We start from the raw sequence: 22,525 nt of genomic DNA, 5'->3' as shown, positions 1-22,525 counted from the left end.
CGTATGTAGCATATGCAATGGCTGTAAGGGCTCTCCATCAATTATCTTTAATTGCAGGGTCTTGGCACAGTGTTTGCCGTTGGGAGATGCCCCTTGGAGTTTGCTCCAAAAGACAAGAACAGCATTCAGTTATACTGTACAGGTTTACACTAGTGCACATACCAAGGCAGAACTGAACTTTAGAGGGCTGATTTAATGCAGATCAGAAAGTTTTATGAAGGACTGCCAACGTAGTTCACTGTCTCTTGCAGTCCAGCTAGGCCACTTCTATTTATGTGCCAAAGACCAAAATCACTTGCCATGAAATTTTTAATTCTGTTACTTTAATACATCAGGTCAAGGGTGAAGAAAACACAGCCCCAGGGTCCGAAAAGTACTCTCTCTGGTCCTAGGCCACAAACCACATGGGCCCTGATTCATAGGCTGTATCTGTTGCTAGTTGTACTCAGAGTAAACCCAGTCCAATAAATGAGCACGATTATGTTGAGTGCATTAATTTCAGTGGGGCTAAGCAGACCTACTAGCATTAGATACAACCCTGAGCGTTTCTGCCTGGCTGGAATATATACCTGAGCTCTGATAAGGCCTCTTCCTTGTCTGGATGGACAATGGAGAGAAATGGGCCTACTTTACAAAGGTAAAAGTCACACCCACTGTTCCACTCACTTATCCCTCTGGCTTGTCTACCATTGGAAGGTTATGTGATGAGCCATACAAAACTGACACTCTGGGACACCCCTAACCACCAACATGTCACTGACCCCCCCCTCAGCCCCCCCTCTGCTGCCTTTACTTTTGCCCATGGCATGACTATTTTCCACCTTCCCATTTCGACTCTCTGGCATAACCTAGCAATTCTAAAATATAGACATGCTTTTACTATCACAAGATGGAATGTATTACCCTCAGCTGTACTTGAGGGATGATTCCAATGGATTCCACACAAAAAATGCTTATGTCCCTGTGGAGATGGCAGCACCAAATCGGTGGCGCATGTCCTTCTGGCTTGCACTCTTGATAAAGACTTGAGGAATGAGGTGATCACCCCTTTTTTATTGTCCATTCCGGGTCACCCAACCACTGCCCCAGTGTCCTTTCTCCTGGCAGATCAGGAGGAGCAGGTGACAGCAAAGGTGGCAAGGTTTTTAGCTGGGGCAATCAGAATAATGTCTACTATTTGACTATTGATTCAAAACCCTTAACTGTATTTTATATAATTGACTTTTCATTTCTATTCTTTGCATATTGTATTGTTATTTTATTGCTATGGCCGATGGCTGATGCAAATAAAGCCACTTCCGTGCCTGCGTCGGAGGTGGAGTTCTGGGCATCACGACCGAACACATGCGCAGTGGCTGAGAGCTCAGCTGTGCGATTGGTGGGGTTCCCACCTGCATCATTCGGGGGCCGACCAATCCGGTCGGCTGGGGGCGTGTCCTGCTTCCTTTAAGCAGTGGGTGGGCGGGAACCCGGTCTCTTTCACCCCACACCCCAGCTGCATCAGTTTCTCTCCACCTCCTCCTGGAATACTCCTCCTGACATAAGAAGCCAGGGCAGCTTCTGTCAATCAGTGATGTTCTGTTCAAATCAGGACAATTGGTGTGTGTGAAAGGATTCAGCTTGGATTGGCAGGCTTGGTTGCAGCAGGCAGAGCGAATTGTAGGACATTAGGTTGGAGCCTGACTTGCAGGGAGTTTAATTGTACTTGGTTACATCATGCCCCCCTGTTGCTGCTGAGAACTGGCTGGCATGGCCAAACGCTGCAGAAAGTAAGATTAAACTCTGCATGCATTAGCTGATGGAGGAGGATGCAATCCTGCTTGCTTTTGGGGTGCCAGTGAGTCCCTCCTGGGAACTGGCTGGGTCCTCCAAATACTGCAGAAAGCATCACACACACACACACACACACACACACACTGCACCAGCTGATGTGCAAGGCATTCAATCTTCTGGGTTCAGATGTGCCAGTGAGTTCCCATGGAGAACGAGATGATGCACCCGAACCCTACAGAAAGGAGGAATGAAGTGCACTCAAGCGGATGGTGGGGGAGTATATGTATGTTTGTTTGTTTGTTTTATATACTGCCCTTTATCCAAAGATCCCTGGGCAGAGTACAACATTAAGAACACATTTTACAAAGCATCAGTAATAAAAACGTAATAAAAAAGAATAACAACAGACAATACAGACAATAATACAATAATAACAGCCCGCCCCTGCACAGCTTTAACAAGAAATAGATCATTTCATGGGCAAAGGCCTGGACAAAGAGGAATATTTTTGTCAGGTGCCTAAAGACATGTAATGATGGTGCCAAATTAAGTTGACCCCATCTCATGTTGGCCTTGTACTCACAAAAAGAATGAGACATGGCTTCGTTTTTGAGGATTTAATTCAACAACCAATTTTATTGTATAAAATTAAAACATCTGTTATGTGAACTAATTCCCAACTGTTCCTCATCGTATAGGAGCATCATACCTATGCCTCAAATTTTGAGCAAGCTGAGGGGCAAAAACAAAATTAACTAGATTGACTGTGCCACGCAAATTGTGATCATCTTGTCCCAGCACAGAGGTTTTGAGACACTGAGTGGTTGAATGGGTCAAATTATGGGAAATATTCAAAGAGGTCCTTTTATTTTTGCTTTTTTATTTTTTTTAAAATGAGAGTATGGATTCTGTCCATCTTAAATGCCTTTCCCCCATCTTGAGTTACTGTAGGTAAATGTATGTATGTTCTCATACTGTAAAATTAGATCCTCTTCTTGTTCACTAAGCTGATTGCATGTTTACGGAGATGTAAGACAATCCGGATTATCATAAAGTATCAACTGAATGAACCAACCTTTCCAGGGGTTTGTTTTTGACTGACAAAGCTGAGCAGACATGTCTGCCCACTAAAATGAAATATCACTCAATTCCAGAGCTCGGTCACACTTAGAGGCTGAATTTGTCTCTCCAACTCTTACATCATAGAATGGATGCATAATTTCTGCCTTCAGTAAACAGATGTTAAACGAAATAAAGACATGTAATGACGGTGCCAAGTGAGTCTCTCTGGGAAGAGCATTCCACAGTAGGGGAGCCACCACAGCAAAGGCCCATTCTTGAAAAACTAAGAGAGCCATTGGCAACTGGACTGAATTACAGAGGCCCCAAATACGTATTTTTGGTCACTTCAGAAAATCTTGTTGCTCAGCCTGTTCCTTGTTCCCAGACATGTACACAGAACTCAAATTCTGACTGTAAGCTACTTGGACTAGATTTTTTTGAATGATAGTACTGTGGTACCTTTGTTTAAGAAGAGCTTAGTACTGTGGTACCTTGTTTGTCAAACTTACTCCGTTCCGGGAGTCCATTCGACTCCCGAAACCATTCAAAAACCAAGGTGCAGCTTCCAATTGGCTACAGGAGCTGCCTACACTCAATTGCAGAAGCCATGTCGGATGTTCGACTTCCAAAGAACATTCGAAAACTGGAACATACACTCCCAGGTTTTCAGCGTTCGGGAGTCAAAACGTACGAGTACCAAGGCATTCGAGAACCAAGGTACGACTGTAATGTATAAGTTTTTTTTTTTAAAAAAAGAAGAAGCTCAGGGCGTCCTGGTATTTACTTTTCTCAGACATGTACACAGAAGTCAAATTCTCACTGTAAGCTACTTGGGCTAGACTCTATTCCTAATTGTTAGTGATGCATGCTGCAGAATGGCTATACAGTGGTACCTTGGTTTAAGAACAGCTTAGTTTATGAACAACTTGGGTAAAGAACGCTGCAAACCCGGAAGTGGGTGTTTTGGTTTGAGAATTTTGCCTTGGAAGCAGAACAAGTTCTGCTTCCTGTTGAGTGTGTTTCATTTGTAAATTGTGTCCCCCGCTGCTATGGGAAAGCACACCTTGGTTTAAGAATGTTTTGGTTTAAGAACAGACTTCTGGAATGGATTAAGTTCATAAACCAAGGTACTACTCAACAACTTTCGGGGTGTCCTGGTTTTTACTTTTAGAAATATGGCAACCTAAATTCAATTTGTTATTGATAGCAATATGGGGGAAACAATACTGGGAAGGGATGTGATGAAGGAGATGAACCCATCATCAGGGTAGGGGACAGGATGGAACCTCACATACACTCAGACTTTACTTTTAAAGTAAAGAGCCAGTGTGGTGTAGTGGTTAAGAGTGGTAGACTCATAATCTGGGGAGCTGGGTTCGCGTCTCCGCTCCTCCACATGCAGCTGCTGGGTGACCTTGGGCTAATCACACTTCTCTGAAGTCTCTCAGCCCCACCCACCTCACAGGGTGTCTGTTGTGGGGTAGGAAGGGAAAGGAGAATGTTAGCCGCTTTGAGACTCCTTCGGGTAGTGATAAAGCGGGATATCAAATCCAAACTCTTCTTCTTCTTCTTCTTCTTCTTCTTCTTCTTCTTCTTCTTCTTCTTCTTCTTCTTCTTCTTCTTCTTCTTCTTCTTCTTCTTCTTCTTCTTCTTCTTCTTCTTCTTCCCCAGGCCTTCATTTTCTGCCAACTAAGAATGATCTCTGGGTAAACGTATCTCTTGCTGAGGACTAAGCATTGCTGCCTACTTATTATCTCTCAAGGAAGACAATAATAGTTGTACTATTCAGGGGGGAGAGGCCTTAGCAATTTGGTCAGGGATGACGCAACTGCAAATACAAAGAACACACTGAGGAATTGTTTTCATCATTGTCAAAATTGTTGGCTTTCATCCTCTTGCATAGTAGATAGACACTTTCTGTTGGGATTAAAAAAACAACAACAGCATCTTTAAAAAGGCCTAACAGCTTGCTATTGTCCAGAGCTATATCTAGGCACAGGCAGGGCTCTGCCAGTCTTTTGTATCATCATTTTTCTTTTACATGTTTGGAGATGCTTCCATCCAGTCATCGGTTTCAAGGAATGTTCTTTCTGTGAAATGTGAACTTCCTTGACTAGGCAAGGTTTAGCACATGGTTTAGCATATTGTTTAACTGAAATGCTGCCTCACCACAATGTACCTTATGTATAATTATTTTCTTTACAAACCAAGGAAAAGTGAGTAAGTTTATAACTAAACGGCTGCAGTTGGTTATTTTAAAAAGAAGTAATAATAGCTGCAATGTTATTATTTGTATCCCCACAACCTCCAGTCATCCCTCAGGATAATGTGTGAAGAAAAAGAAAATATGCTGGCTGGGGCCACTTACAGAGGAAGAACCATTTTAAACTAAAAGACCAAAGCGCTAGTGCATAGATTCCCTAACAGCCCACTAAGCAAAGGATACTTTAGCCAAACTGGTAACATCCACATATAATGCTGTAGTGGAAAACATGGTACTCTACATTGGGAGGGGAAGATTTCTCAGCAGGATCCTGCTGCTGTTCTTTCTGCTGCTACTTCTGTTTCTCACTATATGCAAGCCACATTATATTAACTGCAGCATTTATGATGATCCTCTTCCTATTGCTCATGAATTTTACCAGCCAGGAGACCTTGTAATTGGTGAGATGGTTTCGCAAGTCATATACTTCTCTAATATCCAGTCTTTCATGGAACAGCCTTCACAGATACTGATTGATGAACCTATGTAAGGCCTTATTTATTTCCCTTCTTTCCGTGTCTAATATAGTCAGACTGAAATGATTGAAAACGCATCATTAAGCAGTCCTGTGATTCATATTTTGATGTTCTTTTTCATGGAAACCCAGTAAGATTTTAAGCATTCTTTATGAGGTACTCAACCTCAGCATGACAGGATAAGGGGCAAGGGTGGATATGGGAAGACAGAGAGACAGAGACAGTAAACCCCCAATTTACACAAGGGTCACGTTCTGGGAATCACGCCAAATGCCGACTTTGTGCATAGTCAAAATAAATCGGGCTCAATGGCAGATGGGATTCCCGAAGTCTTTTTCCCTAGGCACACACCCCTTTGGATTAAATTTTTATTGTTTTGCCAGCCATGTAAAGCTGAATACACATTGTGGGTTTACTGTATTCATTTTTCTTAACTGTTTGTACTGCTCCTAAGTTTTTGTCTTTTTTGTAGTAAGCCTTCTACAGCATTTTCACATGGTGGATCATGCCTTGTCACTGCCCCCGCCTTATGTCTGTTCTGCCCCCACTTTGTTCCTTCTCAACCTTGAGGGATGTGAGTGTATGTCCATATCCACCTTCTGACTCCTTCTCTATGGAACACAATTCCTGCTCTTTTCTGTCTCTCCTCACTCTTGCAGTGCAGCACTTTCTCCCCTTGATTTTCTCTCAGATTGCTCTATTTCTGTTCTCTGAGTGCTCCGTTTTCTGTTCACTGCTCAACTGAGCAGTGGAGCCTGGAAATATTGTGTTGTACCTAACCAATTCAATCAGAGGGTATTCTAATAAGAAATTCCATCATAATTGGGAAAAATTTGGAGAGTACATGAAGAGACAGTGCCCCATGATAAAATCCTGGGTTTATTTCTAAGACCTTGTACTGAGATGATTTGATTTAATTCAAGTTGATACAGCTGAATGATGATGAATTCTTTCCCCCCCTGTGAGGTATGATTATATTTGAGAATTTTAGGATATATACTTGTAGGAATGAGGGGAAGCAGTACCAGAATATAGTATTTAAAGAACCTGAGAGAGAGATAAGTGGAAGTCCATCAGGAGAGGAGGAGACATAGGGGAATAAATAAAGGGGATTATAGTTGAAATGTATTTTGATTATTATGTTTTTGGGTATGAATGAGTATTTGAATGTAGGATTCTTTGTTTTTTCTATTTTTAATTTCTTTATGATTATGAGTATTATTATTATTTAAGTTTGATTTAAGTTTGATGTTGTATGAGATTAATTTTTATGTTATATTTTCATTATTATTTCATTATATATGATTTTGTATGTTATTATTTCTATATTATTTATATTATTGTTTCTTGAGTGTGTATGTGTTTATGTGAGTGTATTTTAATTTGAATTCCAATAAAGTTTATTGTTTAAATTAAAAAGAGAGAAAGGAAATATTGTGTTGTAATTTTATTACAGCTCCGTGCCAAAGAGCTACCAGCACATCCTGGCCTTAGCATTTGCTGTCAAAGAGATCAATGAGAATCCCAGAGTCTTATCAAACATCTCTCTAGGGTTCCGCGTCCTCAATAGCTACTACGCTGCAAGGATGACCTACAAGGCCACACTCAACCTGCTTTCCACACAGCATAGATTTGCCCCCAACTTCAAGTGTCACAAGTGGAACAATCTGATAGCTCTCATTGGAGGATGCATCTCTGAAATCTCTGCCAATATGGCCATCATTTCAGCAATCCACAAGATCCCACAGGTAAATTGAGAGCATGGGTGTATGGGAAATACTATCTTGATTTCAACACAGTCTTGACAAGGTTCCTGCAAAGTTTTATTCAGGAGGGCAGTTTGGATTGGGATTGACCAAGCAGTGCTGAAAGTCAATTGTCCAGAGAACTGGAGTAGCTGTAAATGGAAGTGGAAGGATATGATTGTGTCCAGGACATAAAGGATTTGAATTTTTATGGTTGGTGGGTTTCCTCCCATTTTTTACTACACCTAATACACAACTGAAAGCACATAATGTAAGGAATGGCTGACAGAATTGTGTAACTTTAGTCCAGATAAGAAAGAGACTAAGGAGATTTAATACTGTATAGTACTCGAAAATCCTGCCAACCTAGCAGTTCGAAAGCACATCAAAATGCAAGTAGATAAATAGGAACCGCTACAGCGGGAAGGTAAACGGCATTTCCATGTGCTGCTCTGGTTTGCCAGAAGCGGCTTTGTCATGCTGGCCACGTGACCTGGAAGCTATATGCCGGCTCCCTCGGCCAATAATGCGAGATGAGCGCGCAACCAGAGTCGGTCACGACTGGACCTAATGGTCAGGGGTCCCTTTACCTTTACCTTAGTACTCGAAAATACCTTAATGGCTGTTACATAGAAGAGAGGAAATACTGGTTGTTTACTGCTCCAGAGAGCCGGTGTGGTGTAGTGGTTAAGAGCGGTAGACTTGTAATCTGGGGAACCGGGTTCGCGTCTGCACTCCTCCACATGCAGCCGCTGGGTGACCTTGGGCTAGCCAGACTTCTCTGAAGCCTCTCAGCCTCACTCACCTCACAGAGTGTTTGTGGTGGTGGAGGAAGGGAAAAGGAGATTGTTAGCCGCTTTGAGACTCCTTCGGGTAGTGATAAAGCGGGATATCAAATCCAAACTCTTCTTCTCCATAGGGCTGGGCAAGATATTCTTAAAACATTAGGAGAAACATTAAGAAATTATCAATAGTGAAATAGATTACTGGGTACTCTTCCACACTGTTTTCCTCTAGAAGAACCTACACAGGCATTTATTGGGAAAGCTGTGCCTCTGAAGTACCTGTAGAATCTGTAGTTTAGCATTCTCTCATAATCCATCAAAAACAAAACAAAACACCTCCTACATTCTATTTTAGCTCACATATGGATCCTTTTTGGCGATACAGGATGCAAACATGCACTTCCCATTTTTATACCAGATGGTCCCAAATGAAGCCAAACAGCACATAGGAATTGTGCAACTACTTCAGCATTTCAAATGGACCTGGATTGCACTTAGTGCTGTGGATGATGACAAAGGGGACCAGTTTCTACAGACAATTTTACCACTACTCTTTGAGCATGGCATCTGCTATGATGTCATAGTAAGATTAGAAAAATGGAATTATCTGGATGAGATGATACGCTTGGCTTTACAGCATCGGAACAGTTATGCAACTGCGTTTAAGACAAAAGCTAATGTATTTGTGGTTTATGGGGAACCTCCATCTTTTCAGGTTTTGAGAGTATTGGCATTTATAGCACCAATAATGGGATGGCCACCTCTGGGTAAGGTGTGTGTTGCTACATCTCACTGGGATTTTGCATCAGTGTCTATTCAGAAAGACTGGGAAATACAAATATTCCATGGTACTCTATCCTTCACAGTCCACTCGAATCAGCCATTAGGGTTCCATGAGTTCATGCAGAAGATAAGACCCTTCTGGCACAAAGAGGATGTCTTCATCCAGGACGTCTGGGAACAGACTTTCGCCTGCTCCCTGAAAGGATCTAATGGACAGGAGGTGGAGGCTGAGCAGAAAGAACCCTGCACTTTGGAGGAGAAACTGGAGAACCTTCCTGGGGTTTTGTTTGAAAAACACATGACTGGTCACAGCTACAATGTCTACAAAGCTGTCTATGCAGTGGCACATGCTTTGAACGCCATGTACAAATCCAGCTCCAGACATAGAAGATTGGCAAGCGGAGAGAGATTTGCATTTCAGAATGTGCAACCGTGGCAGGTAATGACAACTCAGAACTTTTTGGCTTTGTCTCCATCTACCACTGATCTCCTGGCTTTTCACCTGACAAGAGCCACAGAAATTAGCCTGCCTGACCTGGTGCTCATTTACTCAGAGTCAAAATCACTGTCATGCTAGCTTGCCAAATACCCACAATAGAAACCCAACTACCAATCTGGTTTGCTAGACATTTTCAATCAATGTATCCCCTCCAAAGACAGTTCTTTATGTAATTGATTTCATATTAATAATAATGGTTGTTGTTTAGTCGTTTAGTCGTGTCCGCCTCTTGGTGACCCCATGGACCAGAGCACGCCAGGCACTCCTGTCTTCCACTGCCTCCCGCAGTTTGGTCAGACTCATGTTGGTGGCTTCGAGAGCACTGTCCAACCATCTCGTCCTCTGTCGTCCCCTTCTCCTTGTGCCCTCCATCTTGTGCCCTCAATCTTTCCCAGGGAGTCTTCTCTTCTCAATAAATAAGAATAGACAGGTGGGAATACTTCATCACCATATATACTGCTTCAAGAACAGTTATTCATATCATTAACTCCATGTAAATATTTCAATATTCCAGGTCCATCGCTTTCTGAAGAGCCTTGTATTCAACATCAGTGTTGGAGATATGGTGCACTTTGATGAACATGGAGAACTGGTTTCAGGTTTTGACGTTACCAATTGGATCACTTTCCCCAATGGCTCACTGACTAGATTGAAAGTTGGACAACTGGAGCCTCTGGCTCCTCCAGGCAGAGAGCTAACCATCAATGATGAGCAGATCGTGTGGCATCCAAGTTTTAACCAGGTGAATTGTAACTGCAAACTCTTGACTCCATAAAAGGGGAATGTTCCCTTCTGGGTAGCTCACCATTCCATCAGTTCTTAATCTCAAACCTTAAGTTAAAGCAAGGAGTCATTTTGGCCACCTGTGCCATTTAATTTCTTTGTTAAAAAAAGAGGTCACATAAGCGACTTACAAACATCGGAAAAAAACGTATTTGATTTTGCTAAAGTGTCACAGAATATAATCACTTCACGAAGTGATTTCTGAAAGGACAAAAGATGGGCCTTGTTTTTATCTTCAAGGTATCTTTATCTTATTTCTACAACTTCATATTTTGGGGGGTCTGGAGGTGGCATTGTCTTTCTCATGATCCGCTTGAAGACTGAGTCTTAGACTGATCAAACAAAGAGATGGAGGTCGGAATCGGTAACAAATGGGCGACAGAGGAGCTGAGCCAACTGGCTCATCCTCAGTCTCTCTGTCCTTCACATGAGTCTTATCACATGGAGATGAATGACGGAAAAGGGCTAATCTATTGTTGCTCATCTATATGATTTTGTACAGGCGCTGCCCCTGTCTGTGTGCAATGACAACTGCAACCCTGGCTTCAGTAGAAAAAAGAAGGAAGGAGAGAAGTTTTGCTGCTATGATTGTGCTCCGTGTCCAGAAGGAATGATCTCTAGTCAGCAAGGTGGGAGGCAGGAATTCCCATGACATAATGTATGGGATTTCAAAAGGATAAATAAAGGCTATTTATTTCCTTTGTGTAGAGAATGCAGATGACTGCAGAGGAGCCTAAAATATTATTATTATTTTTTAGGAAACAGTGATCTTGTTCTTGAGTTGTTGTTCTTTAAAAAAAATATTTGGTCAAAGTTATTGGGCTTTTATAGTATTTTTAATGGATATTTTATTTAAAAAAACAAACTTGCCATTTGTTCAGGTTTCCCCAGACATTTTGACTATTCAGCAAAAAACTGCCTGGACGCCATTTTGCAGCCCGATTCCCAGATGTGTCAGGGAAAACCTGGACGTATGGCAGCCCTACATTAGACTCATCACAATTTTGCAGCCTACACAACTCGCAGCTCCTTGGATATAAATGTAGTAAATTTGATAGCTACATGTAGATGGATGGAAGGATGGATGTTTGGTTGGATCAATGAATGAATGAATGAATGATTAGACGTCTATCTGAGATGGAAAAATGAGCTAAGTGCCCCTTGGTTGCCAGCAATTTCCCAGGCACTGAGAAGGTCCTCTCCTTGTTCCAGCCAACTCTAAAGCCTTGGTGGGAAACCTTTTGCATCCTCAGGGCCTCATCCTGTTCTGTGCAACCTTCTAGGAGTAGTTGTTGGGGCCTGAGGCAAAAGTGGAGGGAGCAACTAATGTGAGCTTTAACTTGTACCGTGGGCTACTTTCTAGACACACATGTCTGAATCCCTTAACTAGACACTAAGAGGTCTCATCAGCCAGGCAAAGACTCTCAAGGAGGCTGTAAAGCAGACATGGTGATGGTTGTGACCTCAGGAGAGTCCTGACTGCCAGATAGGGAAGCTTGGACAGTCACTTTGAACCCACAGGCCAGAGGTCCCCATCCCTGTTATGCAGACAGAATACTAAGTTGGCCCTTCCACCAGACTGACAAATCACTGCATACATTAGGACTAGGTTTCTGCTTCCCAACTGGACCAGCCCATTATTATTCCATGGGCCATCTGAAATTGTGTCTTTCTTCACAGATCAGGTACTGTAAATTCAGGAAAAAACGCAGGATTCCTTCTAATTCTTTCTTTTCCAACCACTTTCTGAATTAGCTACTAGGTCCACTAGTTCAACACACGCCACCACCTCCCACTGAACATAAATAAGCATCCAAAATGCAGTTTCAAATTATAAGATTCATTTCTCCTTGATTTTGTCAAAGAACTGCAAGAACACAGAAATAGACATCCTCAAATCTTCTTGTGGCTCATTGCTTTGACTGGCATTACTTAAAGGCATACTTAAATAGCTGTTTGTGTTTAGATAGATGTTGGTCAACATTCTGAAATACTTCAGTGCCTCTTCCCTTTTTCAGATGTAGACGTTTGCGTCAATTGTCCAGAGGACCAATATCCCAACAAGGACCAAACTCAATGTGTTCCCAGGATTGTAAGCTTCCTCTCTTACAAAGAAAATTTGGGGATCATCTTAGTGGTGTTGGCCATTTCTCTCTCTGTCATCACAACTTTAGTACTTGGGATTTTCCTGAAGCACAAGGATACTCCCATAGTCAAAGCCAACAACCGGAGCCTCACCTACATCCTTCTCATCTCCCTCCTCCTTTGCTTCCTCTGCTCCTTGCTTTTCATTGGACAGCCTGGAAGGGTGATCTGTCTTCTCCGACAAATGGCTTTTGGCCTTGTCTTCTCTTTGGCCGTTTCCACTGTGTTGGCAAAGACGGTCACTGTGGTTGTAGCATTTATGGCCACCAAACCAGGATCCAGCATAAGGAAATGGGTGGGGAAAGGACTGACCAATTCGATTGTCCTCTTCTGCTGCTTCATCCAAGCTGCCATTTGTGCTCTTTGGTTAAGCACTTCTCCACCGTTTCCAGATAAGGACACCCATTCAGTGATTGGGGAAATCATACTTGAATGCAACGAGGGTTCAGCTTCCATGTTTTACTCTGTCTTAGGCTACATGGGCTCCCTGGCCACTGCCAGCTTCATCGTAGCTTTCTTTTCCAGGAAACTCCCTGACAGTTTCAATGAAGCCAAATTCATCACTTTCAGCATGTTGGTGTTTTGCAGTGTTTGGCTGTCCTTTGTGCCAACCTACCTGAGCACCAAGGGGAAGTACATGGTGGCTGTGGAGATCTTCTCCATCTTGGCCTCCAGTGCAGGATTGCTGGGTTGCATCTTTTCCCCAAAATGCTACATTATTGTGCTAAGGCCTGAGCTGAATAGCAGAGAACAAATGATAAGGAAGAAAACATAAATTAAAATACAGATAAATTTCTTTATTTGACTTTTACACATATTTAATCAGATATGACATTAATAGAAATGTCATTGGAATTTCGGTATGATGATGATTAAAAATATATATATTTATACCCCGCCCATCTGGCTGGGTTTCCCTAGCCACTCTGGGTGGCTTTCAACAGAATATGAAAATAAAATAATCTATTAAACATTAAAAGCATCCCTAAACAGGGCTGCCTTCAGATGTCTTCTAAAAGTCTGGTAGTTGTTTTTCTCTTTGACATCTGATGGGAGGGCCTGAGCTGAACAGCAGAGAACAAATGATAAGGAAGAAAACATAAATTAAAATACAGATTAATTTCTTTATTTGACTTTTACACATATTTAATCAGATATGACATTAATAGAAATGTTACTAGAATTTCGGTATGAGTGTTTGATGCATTCCCTCCACAAATTCAATTGACCCCACCTCATGTTGGCCTTGTACTCACAAAAAGAATGAGGCATGGCTTCGTTTTTGAGGATTTACGGTAATTCAACAACCAATTTTATTGTATAAAATTAAAACATCTGTTATGTGAACTATTTCCCAACTGTTCCTCATCGTATAGGAGCATCATACCTATGCCTCAAATTTTGAGCAAGCTGAGGAGCAAAAACAAAATTAACTAGATTGACTGTGCCACGCAAATTGTGATCATCTTGTCCCAGCACAGAGGTTTTGAGACACTGAGTGGTTGAATGGGTCAAATTATGGGAAATATTCAAAGAGGTGCTTTTGCTTTTTTATTTTTTTAAAATGAGAGTATGGATTCTGTCCATCTTAAATGCCTTTCCCTCATCTTGAGTTACTGTAGGTAAATGTATGTATGTTGTCCTCATACTGTAAAATTAGATCCTCTTCTTGTTCACTAAGCTGAATGCAAGTTGACAGAGATGTAAAACGATCCAGATTATCACAACGTTTCAACTGAATAAACCAACCTTTTTCCAGGGATTTGTTTTTTACTGACAAAGCTGAGCAGACATGTCTGCCCACTAATATGAAATATCACTCAACTCCAGAGCTCGGTCACACTTAGAGGCTGAATTTGTCTCTCCAACTCTTACATCATAGAATGCACGCCAAATTTCTGCCTTCATTAACAGATCTTGAAATCAAAATGGCATCAATTTCTCAACCGATTAATGCAATATATGTAAAGAAATGTATCTTGCATTTTCCGTTGATCTGGTTAGTGGAGAATGTATATGGGCATTCCTCACTGAAAGAGGCGGTAGCTGACCTCATCAGTCCGAGAACTAGATGAATGGAAAAAGTCTAAGACAGAAAACAACCCCAGAAACATAAGGGTAGGAGGTTCAGGACATTCTGCAGTAGCCGGAAGCATTCTCCAGAAGTGTCAACTTGATTGTGATAGATGGTCACTCGGAGAGAGTGGTTGGAGGCTAATTGCTTATATGCAATAAATCTTCTGTTAATTACCTCTTGCATGCTGTTTTTTCAAGCCGGCAGCTGGCCAGCTCTTGAAAGGTGAGCAGAGATATCTCATCCATGTTGTGAGCCATTGTGTGTAGAGGTTGTTTTCATCTGGAATTACGTACAGTGAGGATTGATTTAAGATTTAAGTAATTTGAAGGTAGAGAACTGGGGTTTAAATGTCCAAATGCTTTAAAAGCATTTTTGTATTCTTACCATGAAATCAGAACAGATGCCATTTTGTGAATGCACGGACACAATTCTCTGTAAAAACCTGCGCCCTTTGTCAGCATCCACAGCCAAGAGAAATGGAAACAGCATTTTCACAGCTTTTAGTAGCAAAAATTATTCAAAAGCAAATTGAAATTAAATGAATAAAATAATGTTTCAGATGGATTGGAATATGATTTCAAATAATAGAGTAAAGGAGAAATGTATACCAATAAATTTAAACAGTTTAACACAGCTGATTTAGGCACATAGGTGGTGGTCTGGTGGGGGAGTGGGGCAGGGGCGATGTTCTCTCAATGTATGGTACAGTGAGCTAGCAGGAAAAGGGAAAACTTGGCAGCTATGGTTTAAGCTTGCAGTTAAGTTTTGGTGGAAATAGGAAAAGAGAAACCAGCCAGTGTGGGTTTTATGTTCTTCTTCAAGTAGAACAGAGAAGTGAGAAGGCCCCCTATACATGACTTTGTGTCCTGCGAAACACACAAAAAGGAATGGGACATTCTGAACATTTGAGTCCTAGGCCACATATGTGGATACCATATGGGATGTGCAGGTGCAAGGCACCTGGTCCCAAGCCATCTCTCAGCAGAAAGGAGAAGTGGGGAGAGAGAGAGAGAGAGAGAGAATCAAGGAATAAGAAGTCCAGAGTTAAAGTGCCTGTATAAGAAGACATGAACAGGTGGGCTCAGGGTTATTCTCTTGGAGTTGGACCCCTGACCTTGTTGTTTTTTTTTTACATTTTTTATTTACTTTACTGGGTTTACATAACAAAACATAAATTCATTCCACGTATCTTTACAATTTGTCTATTTATATTTATGTTATGTTATATTATGTTTGTACTTGCACAGGTACAAACTGACATAATATTTCTGACCAAATGCAAGAACCTGGATATTGTTCCTAAGGGTCTTAGAATTAAGAACCCCCTTCAATCAACGTATCCCACAGAATATGCCAGGAAACTTTGCCACACTTTATCCAAGAAGCTACTCAAACATCTTATCGGCGTTCTTTATTCAAAACAGAAGCTTATGAAGGAGGAACTCTCTGCACTGGACAACTCTATCAGGAATCACCCAGCCTGGCAGGAGTTCCACAAGGAAAAACAAACCATTTACCACTCTCAACTGGAGTTACTGAAGAACCGGAAAAATAAAAAACTCTGCAAACTTTCCAACCTACAAGCCACTAATCAAAACAAGATCAACAACATTGTCAATCTTTCACAGCAAACACTCAGCCCAGCTGAAGAATCCGTCCTCTCACGGGGTCTATCATTCTGCCCTGCTAAATCCCCACACATGATTCAGTTCTGCGGGGACCTGGAAGCATTTTTCCGCCGTTTACGCCTGAAGGAGTATTTTCATCACAAACAAGAACAAGACAAAGTAGAACAAACTACATCACCACAACACAACACCTCTCAACTTACTGGGGAACAACCATCACCCTCCAAACGCATTAATGAACAGAACATCGACCACCAACCACCACCGAAAAGATGTTACACAAAAAGGGACTCTACGTGGACCCCTCCTGATGGACGTAATACCACACTAGATCTGTACATCGACTGCTTCCGCCACAGAATCCAAACGGATGTGACCAGAAAACACCATCACTTACAACAAAATCTAAACCATGCTGAAAGGAGAGCCATAGAAAATCTCAGGAACAACCCAGACATTATAATTAAAGAGGCAGGCAAGGGTGGAGCTGTCGTCATCATGAACAAAACTGATTACATCCAAGAGGCCCACAGACAACTTTCCAATACTGCCTTTTACATGAAATTGGACTCAGACCCCACACAAGCATACAAAAAAGAACTGAACAAGATTGTCAAGGAGCTACCCCTACACATCCAAGAACAGATCCTCACAAACACACCAGCGGAACCTCGACCAGGAACTTTCTACCTTCTACCTAAAATACACAAACCAGGAAATCCAGGACGCCCCATCATGTCAGGTATTGGCACCATTACAGTGGGTGTTTCCAGCTATATGGACTCTGTTCTGAAACCATATGCTATCAGTGCTCCCAGCTACGTACGTGACACCACAGATTTTCTGAGGAAAATACAATCTTTGAACAATCTTCCTAACAATACTATACTAGCCACTATGGATGTGGAATCTCTATACACCAACATCCCACACAATGATGGTTTACAAGCCATAAGGAACACCATTTCAGATAAAACCACAGCGGACTTTGCTACCAAACTCTGCCACTTTGTCCTTACCCACAACCACTTCAAATTTGGTGATGACCTGTTCCTCCAGATCAGCGGCACAGCCATGGGCACCCGCATGGCCCCACAGTATGCCAACATCTTCATGGCAGATTTAGAACATCGTTTCCTAGACTCCTACCCACTCAAATCTCTCTTGTACCTACGATACATTGACGATATTTTTATTATCTGGACACATGGACAACAGACCCTGGAAACCTTCCACCAGACATTCAATGACTTTCACCCCACCATCAACCTAACAATGAACCAATCCATGCAAGAAATACATTTTTTGGACACTACTATAAAAATACAGGATGGACGTATAGACACCACCTTATACAGAAAACCAACTGACCGACAAACATATCTACATGCTTCTAGCTACCATCCCAAACATACCAAACAATCCATCGTATACAGCCAGGCCCTACGTTACAACCGTATCTGTTCCAACTCTACAGACAGAGAATCTCACCTAAGAGATCTACAGCAAACCTTTTTAGAACTAAAATATCCACCTGATGAAGTTAAACAACAGATCAACAGAGCCAGACTGATACCTAGGGAGAACCTGCTGCAAGACAGACCCAAAAAAGAAAATAACAGAACACCACTAGTCATCACATACAGCTCCCAAGTTAAAACAGTACAACGCATCATCAGAGATCTACAGCCTCTCCTGGACAATGACAGCAACCTTTCTCAAGCTCTGGGAGGAAGACCTTTCATTGCCTACAGACAGCCACCCAATCTTAAACAACTCCTCACCCACAATAATACAACCACCAGACTTAACATGGACACTGGTACCAGAGCCTGCAATAAACCCAGATGCCAACTTTGCTGCCACATACACCCGGACAACACCATTACTGGCCCCAACAACACCCAACATACCATCTCAGGACTATTTAATTGCTCATCTTCTAACATTGTGTATGCCATCAAATGCCAACGGTGCCCTTCAGCTCTCTATATTGGACAAACAGGCCAAACCCTACGCCAAAGGATAAATGGACATAAATCTGACATCAGGAACCATAAGACTGAAAAACCAGTAGGAGAACACTTCAATCTCCCAGGACATTCTATACAAGATCTCAAAGCAGCTGTTTTATTACAGAGAAATTTCAGGAACAGACTGGAAAGAGAAGTTGCTGAATTGGAAATCATTACCAAGCTTAAAACCATGGAAGCACCTGGGATGAATAGAGACATCGGATTCTTATCTCATTATGCATGATCAAGCTTTCTTTAGCACCTCAGCCCAGGACTAATTGCAGCCATCAGCAGCCATTAACAGTCATCTACAGGTTTACCACTCCCATCAGCCCATCTCCCATTCCCACCCACCCCCACCACCCTCTGTATATATATAGGGTCTGACACTTCTGTTTCTAGTGTATCTGAAGAAGTGTGCATGCACACGAAAGCTCATACCAAAATATAAACTTAGTTGGTCTTTAAGGTGCTACTGAAGGATTTTTTTTATTTTCCTTCCCTTCCTATTCCTTCGTTTATTTCATTTTCCAGCCTTATCCATTTAATCCCATCTTTATATCCAATATCTATTAAATTTTTTAATTGGAATGTTTCATAATAAAGTTCGAAGTTCGGAATTCCCCATCCCATCTCTTCTTGTGGTGCGTAATTTACTATGTCTGGAGTTCTCACTCTTTTGCTCCCAAATATCCAATTTTTAAATGCGTTATTCCATGTTTTGAACCATATTTTCCTAATGGGTAATGGAATTACTTGAAATAAGTATAACAATTTCGGTACTAGAAACATTTTAACCGCCCTTACTCTGCCTAGAATAGATAGATTCTTATTTTTCCATGATTTTATATTCTTCTTAATCTTCCTCCATACCTCTTTGTAATTTACATCCGGGATCCTTGCAATATTTTTAATTATATTCACCCCCAAGTATTTAATTTTTTTCCTCTTGATATCCATCCTTGTCATTTTTGCGATTTCCTTCTTCTCCTCTTTATTTACATCCCAAAATAAAATTTCAGACTTCTCCAAATTTACTCCCAATCCCGACTCCTCTTTAAAGTCCTTCAGGATTATCATAAACTCTCTTATCCCCTCGAGGGGGTTGGTGATTAATAATAAGATGTCATCAGCATACATGTTTAACTTAATTTCTTCCTTCCCTTTCTTATACCCTTTTATCCTTACTGAATTTCGTATCCTGTCTGCTAAATATTCCATCCCCAACACAAATAGTAGGGGTGAGAGTGAGCAACCTTGCTTGACTCCTCTTTGTATATTGAATTGATCTGAAACCCCCTCATTCACTCTGACTACTGCCTTCCCTTCCCTATACAATTCTCGAATTGCTTCCACAAATTTCTCTCCTAATCCTACCTCCTGCATGATATTCCATAGAAATTTTTGACTAATTGTATCGAAGGCCTTGTACACATCCAATTTTAAAGCCGCCAGTTTACCTTTGGCCCTGCTTGTCAACACATTTAAGACATTTCTTATAGGATGTTCTATGTGTCAACCCTTGACAAATCCATATTGGTCTTCCTTCATTATTTTAGGTAATATCTGTTCCAGTCGTCTTGCCAGGATCTTGGTAAATATCTTATAGTCTTGATTTAATAAGCTGATAGGTCTATACGACCCCACCTCTGTAGGGTCCTTTTGTGGTTTTTCAATTACTACTATTTCAGATAGCTTCCAAGTGTCTGGGGCTTTCCCCCCCTCTAAAATATTATTGAATACTTTTTTCATTTCTAAACCCAAAATATCGATTGTTTCTTTATAAAAGTCTATAGTGATGCCATCTGGTCCTGGGGACTTCTTGCTCTTAAATGATTTAACTACATTCACTATTTCTTCTAATGAGATTTCCTCGTTTAATCTTAATCTATCACTTTCTCCAATTCTAACCTCCAAGCTTCCCCTTTCAATATTTTTATTTTCCTCTTTATATAAGATTTGGTAAAATTCTGCAAATTCTTTCCTTATTTTTTTAGAGCTTTGGGTAAGTATTTTCTTCCTAGTCTTGATGGCCTTCACCCTCTGTTTATCTCTTCTTTTCTTTAAATAATTTGCCAGTCTCTTATATGATCCTATTGAGATTCTCTGAAAGTCATTTTTAATCATATTATCTCTCTTCCACACCGCTACTATATCCAACTCATCCAATTCCTGTTTTAACTTTCTTAACTGCTTCTGTCTGCTCCTTTGAAATTTAACCTGTTGCTGTTGTTGCAGAATTTCAATCTCTTCAATTTTTTCCTGTCTCCCCGCGTACCAGTTCTTCTTAATCGCATTCTCCTTCAATATACAGTGTCCTCTGATAACAGCTTTGAAAGCATCCCGCACTACCGGAATTTTGGCTGACCCATCATTCTCTTTAAAATACCAACCAATTTGTTTTCTGATATATTCCCTGTCAGTCTCTTTTGCCATTATTAGGTTATTATACCGCCATCTCCTGCTTTCCCCCTCCTCCTCCAATCCCAGCTCCACAAATAGTGGTGCATGGTCTGAAATCCATATTCCCATAGTCTTTGCAGTTCTAACGCTGATTTCATTCCCTTCTTTAATTAACACATAATCAATGTAAGAGAATGTCTTATGTCTGTTGGAAAAGAAGGTAGGTTTAGTATTGGGATTTCCCCTCTCAAAAACATCCTTTAATCCCCATTTGGCTAGTCTAAATGTACTATCATTCTTTATATTCCAGTTGAAATCTGCTGTAACGATAACCTCACCTTCAGCATAGAGCTGCAGTTTATTCAAAGTTTTCCTTATAAATTTTTTCTGTCTTGTTTTGGGACTATATATATTAGCTATTGTAAAGATTTTTTGTGACAGTTTGATTTTTAAGAATATAAATCTACCATCATTATCTTTTTTTGGCTCAGAACCTCCGGTCTAAGATTTGCATTACATAAAATGGCAACCCCTCTAGCCTTATTTGTCGCTTTCGATTCTGCTATTAATCCCCATTGCTGAGAGCCTAACAATGGTCTATTATTTGTTTTGGCTCTATGTGTCTCCTGCAAGCATAGGATATCCACTTTCATTTTTCTTGCTAATGCTGATACCCTGTAATGTTTGACATTTGAAGCCAGCCCGTTAACGTTAAGGGATAAAACCTTTAAGGATCTATCCATTATCCCAACTACATTTCATTTTTTGAACCCCTCTGTGTACATATTTTATATTTCCAATTCTGTCCCATTCAGCCCCCCTCTCCCTTCCCCCCTGAGACTCAAATAGGGATCTCCATGATCCCTGTCTCATGGTATCTTGGAAGAACCATGCTTCTTTCCCTTTGCTCTTGGAAAGTTTATATCCTTAAGTATTTTTTTACAAAAGCCCATTTTAAATGTCTCTGGTATTCATTTTTGTTAATTCTTGCTGCTTCCTTCCTCTCCCAACTTCCGTCTTCTTTTACTCTCTTGTCTCTGTACTGGAGATTCTTCACTCGAGTCTGTATGGTCTGCTTGTAGCTGGTCTGCATGTAGTTCTTCCGCACTAGAGAGTTCTTGCTCAAATTGTCCTTGTGTTCCGACTCCTAGTTGAGTTAGCATTTTTTTTTGCTTCATCAGGATTCTTGGCCGAATATTTCCTGCCTGCTTTATAGACCACCAATGTAGTGGGGTAGGCCCAAGAAAAAATGATTTCATGGTTGTAAAGAGCTTGTGCAAACTGCTGCATTCATTTCCTCTCTTGCAGAGCTTCTGAGGAGAAGTCCTGTCTTACTATGATCTTTCGTTGCTTGAACTGCAGGTCTGCTTTCTGGCGTAGAGATTTATAGATTTGGTCTCTTAACTTCTCTCTTGTAAATGCCATAATTACATCCCTAGGATGTCCGGAACCTCCTCGTGCTTTAAACAATCGGTGCGCTCTCTCAATCTCGTGTTGTTCAATTTCAATTCCTTGTTCTTTGAGCCATTCAAACTTTTCCTTTTCCAGGTCTTTATTCTCAATGTCCTCTGAAATGCCAGAAAACTTCAAATTCCTTCTACGTTGTCTATCATTCATTTGTGAGATTCTTTTTGTCAGGACCTCTATTTTATTTATGTTTGATTCTGCTACCTCTTTTGCATACTCTGCTATTTTCGTAACTTTTTCTACTGTAGCAGTCATTCTTCTCATTTCTGCTTTCAGTTCTTGCATATCAGCACGGACATTTATCTCCGAACGCTGAATCATCTCCCCCAGCTCCTTTATAGATTTAGCCATCTTGTTATGTCTGTTCTCAAGTTTTCCTCAACAGACTGATTAATCTCCATTTTAAGCACAGACTCACCCCTCTTCAGTGTTTGGACTTCAGCCCGGCTCTCAGCAGTTTGAGTCTGTTATCAGTTTGCCGTAAATTATTAGTTTTTCAGGCTTTTAATTAAAAAGTTCCAGGAGCAATATGGGTGAGCGTCTACTCACGCCGACGCATGTGCAGTTCTCTCGACCCCTGACCTTGTGAACTATGTTCTGGAAGCTTTCATATCACAGGCT

General features: G+C 41.1%; 2 protein-coding genes across 2 annotated transcripts; both read left to right on the top strand.

Annotated features, from left to right (window-relative positions):
- Positions 1-5,327: 5,327 nt before the first annotated feature.
- On the top strand, positions 5,328-7,331 carry LOC148683227 (vomeronasal type-2 receptor 26-like). The gene is made up of 2 exons (XM_088659958.1): positions 5,328-5,584; positions 7,031-7,331. The coding sequence occupies exons 1-2, from the start codon at positions 5,328-5,330 to the stop codon at positions 7,329-7,331; spliced, it is 558 nt and encodes a 185-aa protein (XP_088516084.1).
- A 1,191-nt stretch (positions 7,332-8,522) lies between these two features.
- LOC132591307 (vomeronasal type-2 receptor 26-like) lies at positions 8,523-13,089 on the top strand. Its single transcript, XM_060269387.2, has 4 exons — positions 8,523-9,326; positions 9,901-10,128; positions 10,672-10,798; positions 12,188-13,089. Exons 1-4 carry the CDS (start codon positions 8,523-8,525, stop codon positions 13,087-13,089), a joined length of 2,061 nt encoding a protein of 686 aa, XP_060125370.2.
- The last annotated feature ends 9,436 nt before the right edge of the window (positions 13,090-22,525 follow it).

This window comes from Zootoca vivipara, chromosome 16 (assembly GCF_965207765.1).
Source record: "Zootoca vivipara chromosome 16, rZooViv2.hap1.1, whole genome shotgun sequence".
NCBI classification, from domain to species: domain Eukaryota; kingdom Metazoa; phylum Chordata; class Lepidosauria; order Squamata; family Lacertidae; genus Zootoca; species Zootoca vivipara.
The sequence above is the reverse complement of the archived record's forward strand: the minus strand, read 5'-3'. Positions and strand labels throughout refer to the sequence as shown.

Bases quoted from the DNA above. Each gene is read 5' to 3' on its own strand.
- LOC148683227 (XM_088659958.1), top strand. From the start codon at position 5,328: ATGGTACTCTACATTGGGAGGGGAAGATTTCTCAGCAGGATCCTGCTG. The intron at 5,585-7,030 runs GTAAGGCCTTAT...ATTTTATTACAG, and splicing joins ATACTGATTGATGAACCTAT to CTCCGTGCCAAAGAGCTACC.
- LOC132591307 (XM_060269387.2), top strand. From the start codon at position 8,523: ATGGTCCCAAATGAAGCCAAACAGCACATAGGAATTGTGCAACTACTT. The intron at 10,129-10,671 runs GTGAATTGTAAC...GATTTTGTACAG, and splicing joins GGCATCCAAGTTTTAACCAG to GCGCTGCCCCTGTCTGTGTG. The intron at 10,799-12,187 runs GTGGGAGGCAGG...TCCCTTTTTCAG, and splicing joins AATGATCTCTAGTCAGCAAG to ATGTAGACGTTTGCGTCAAT.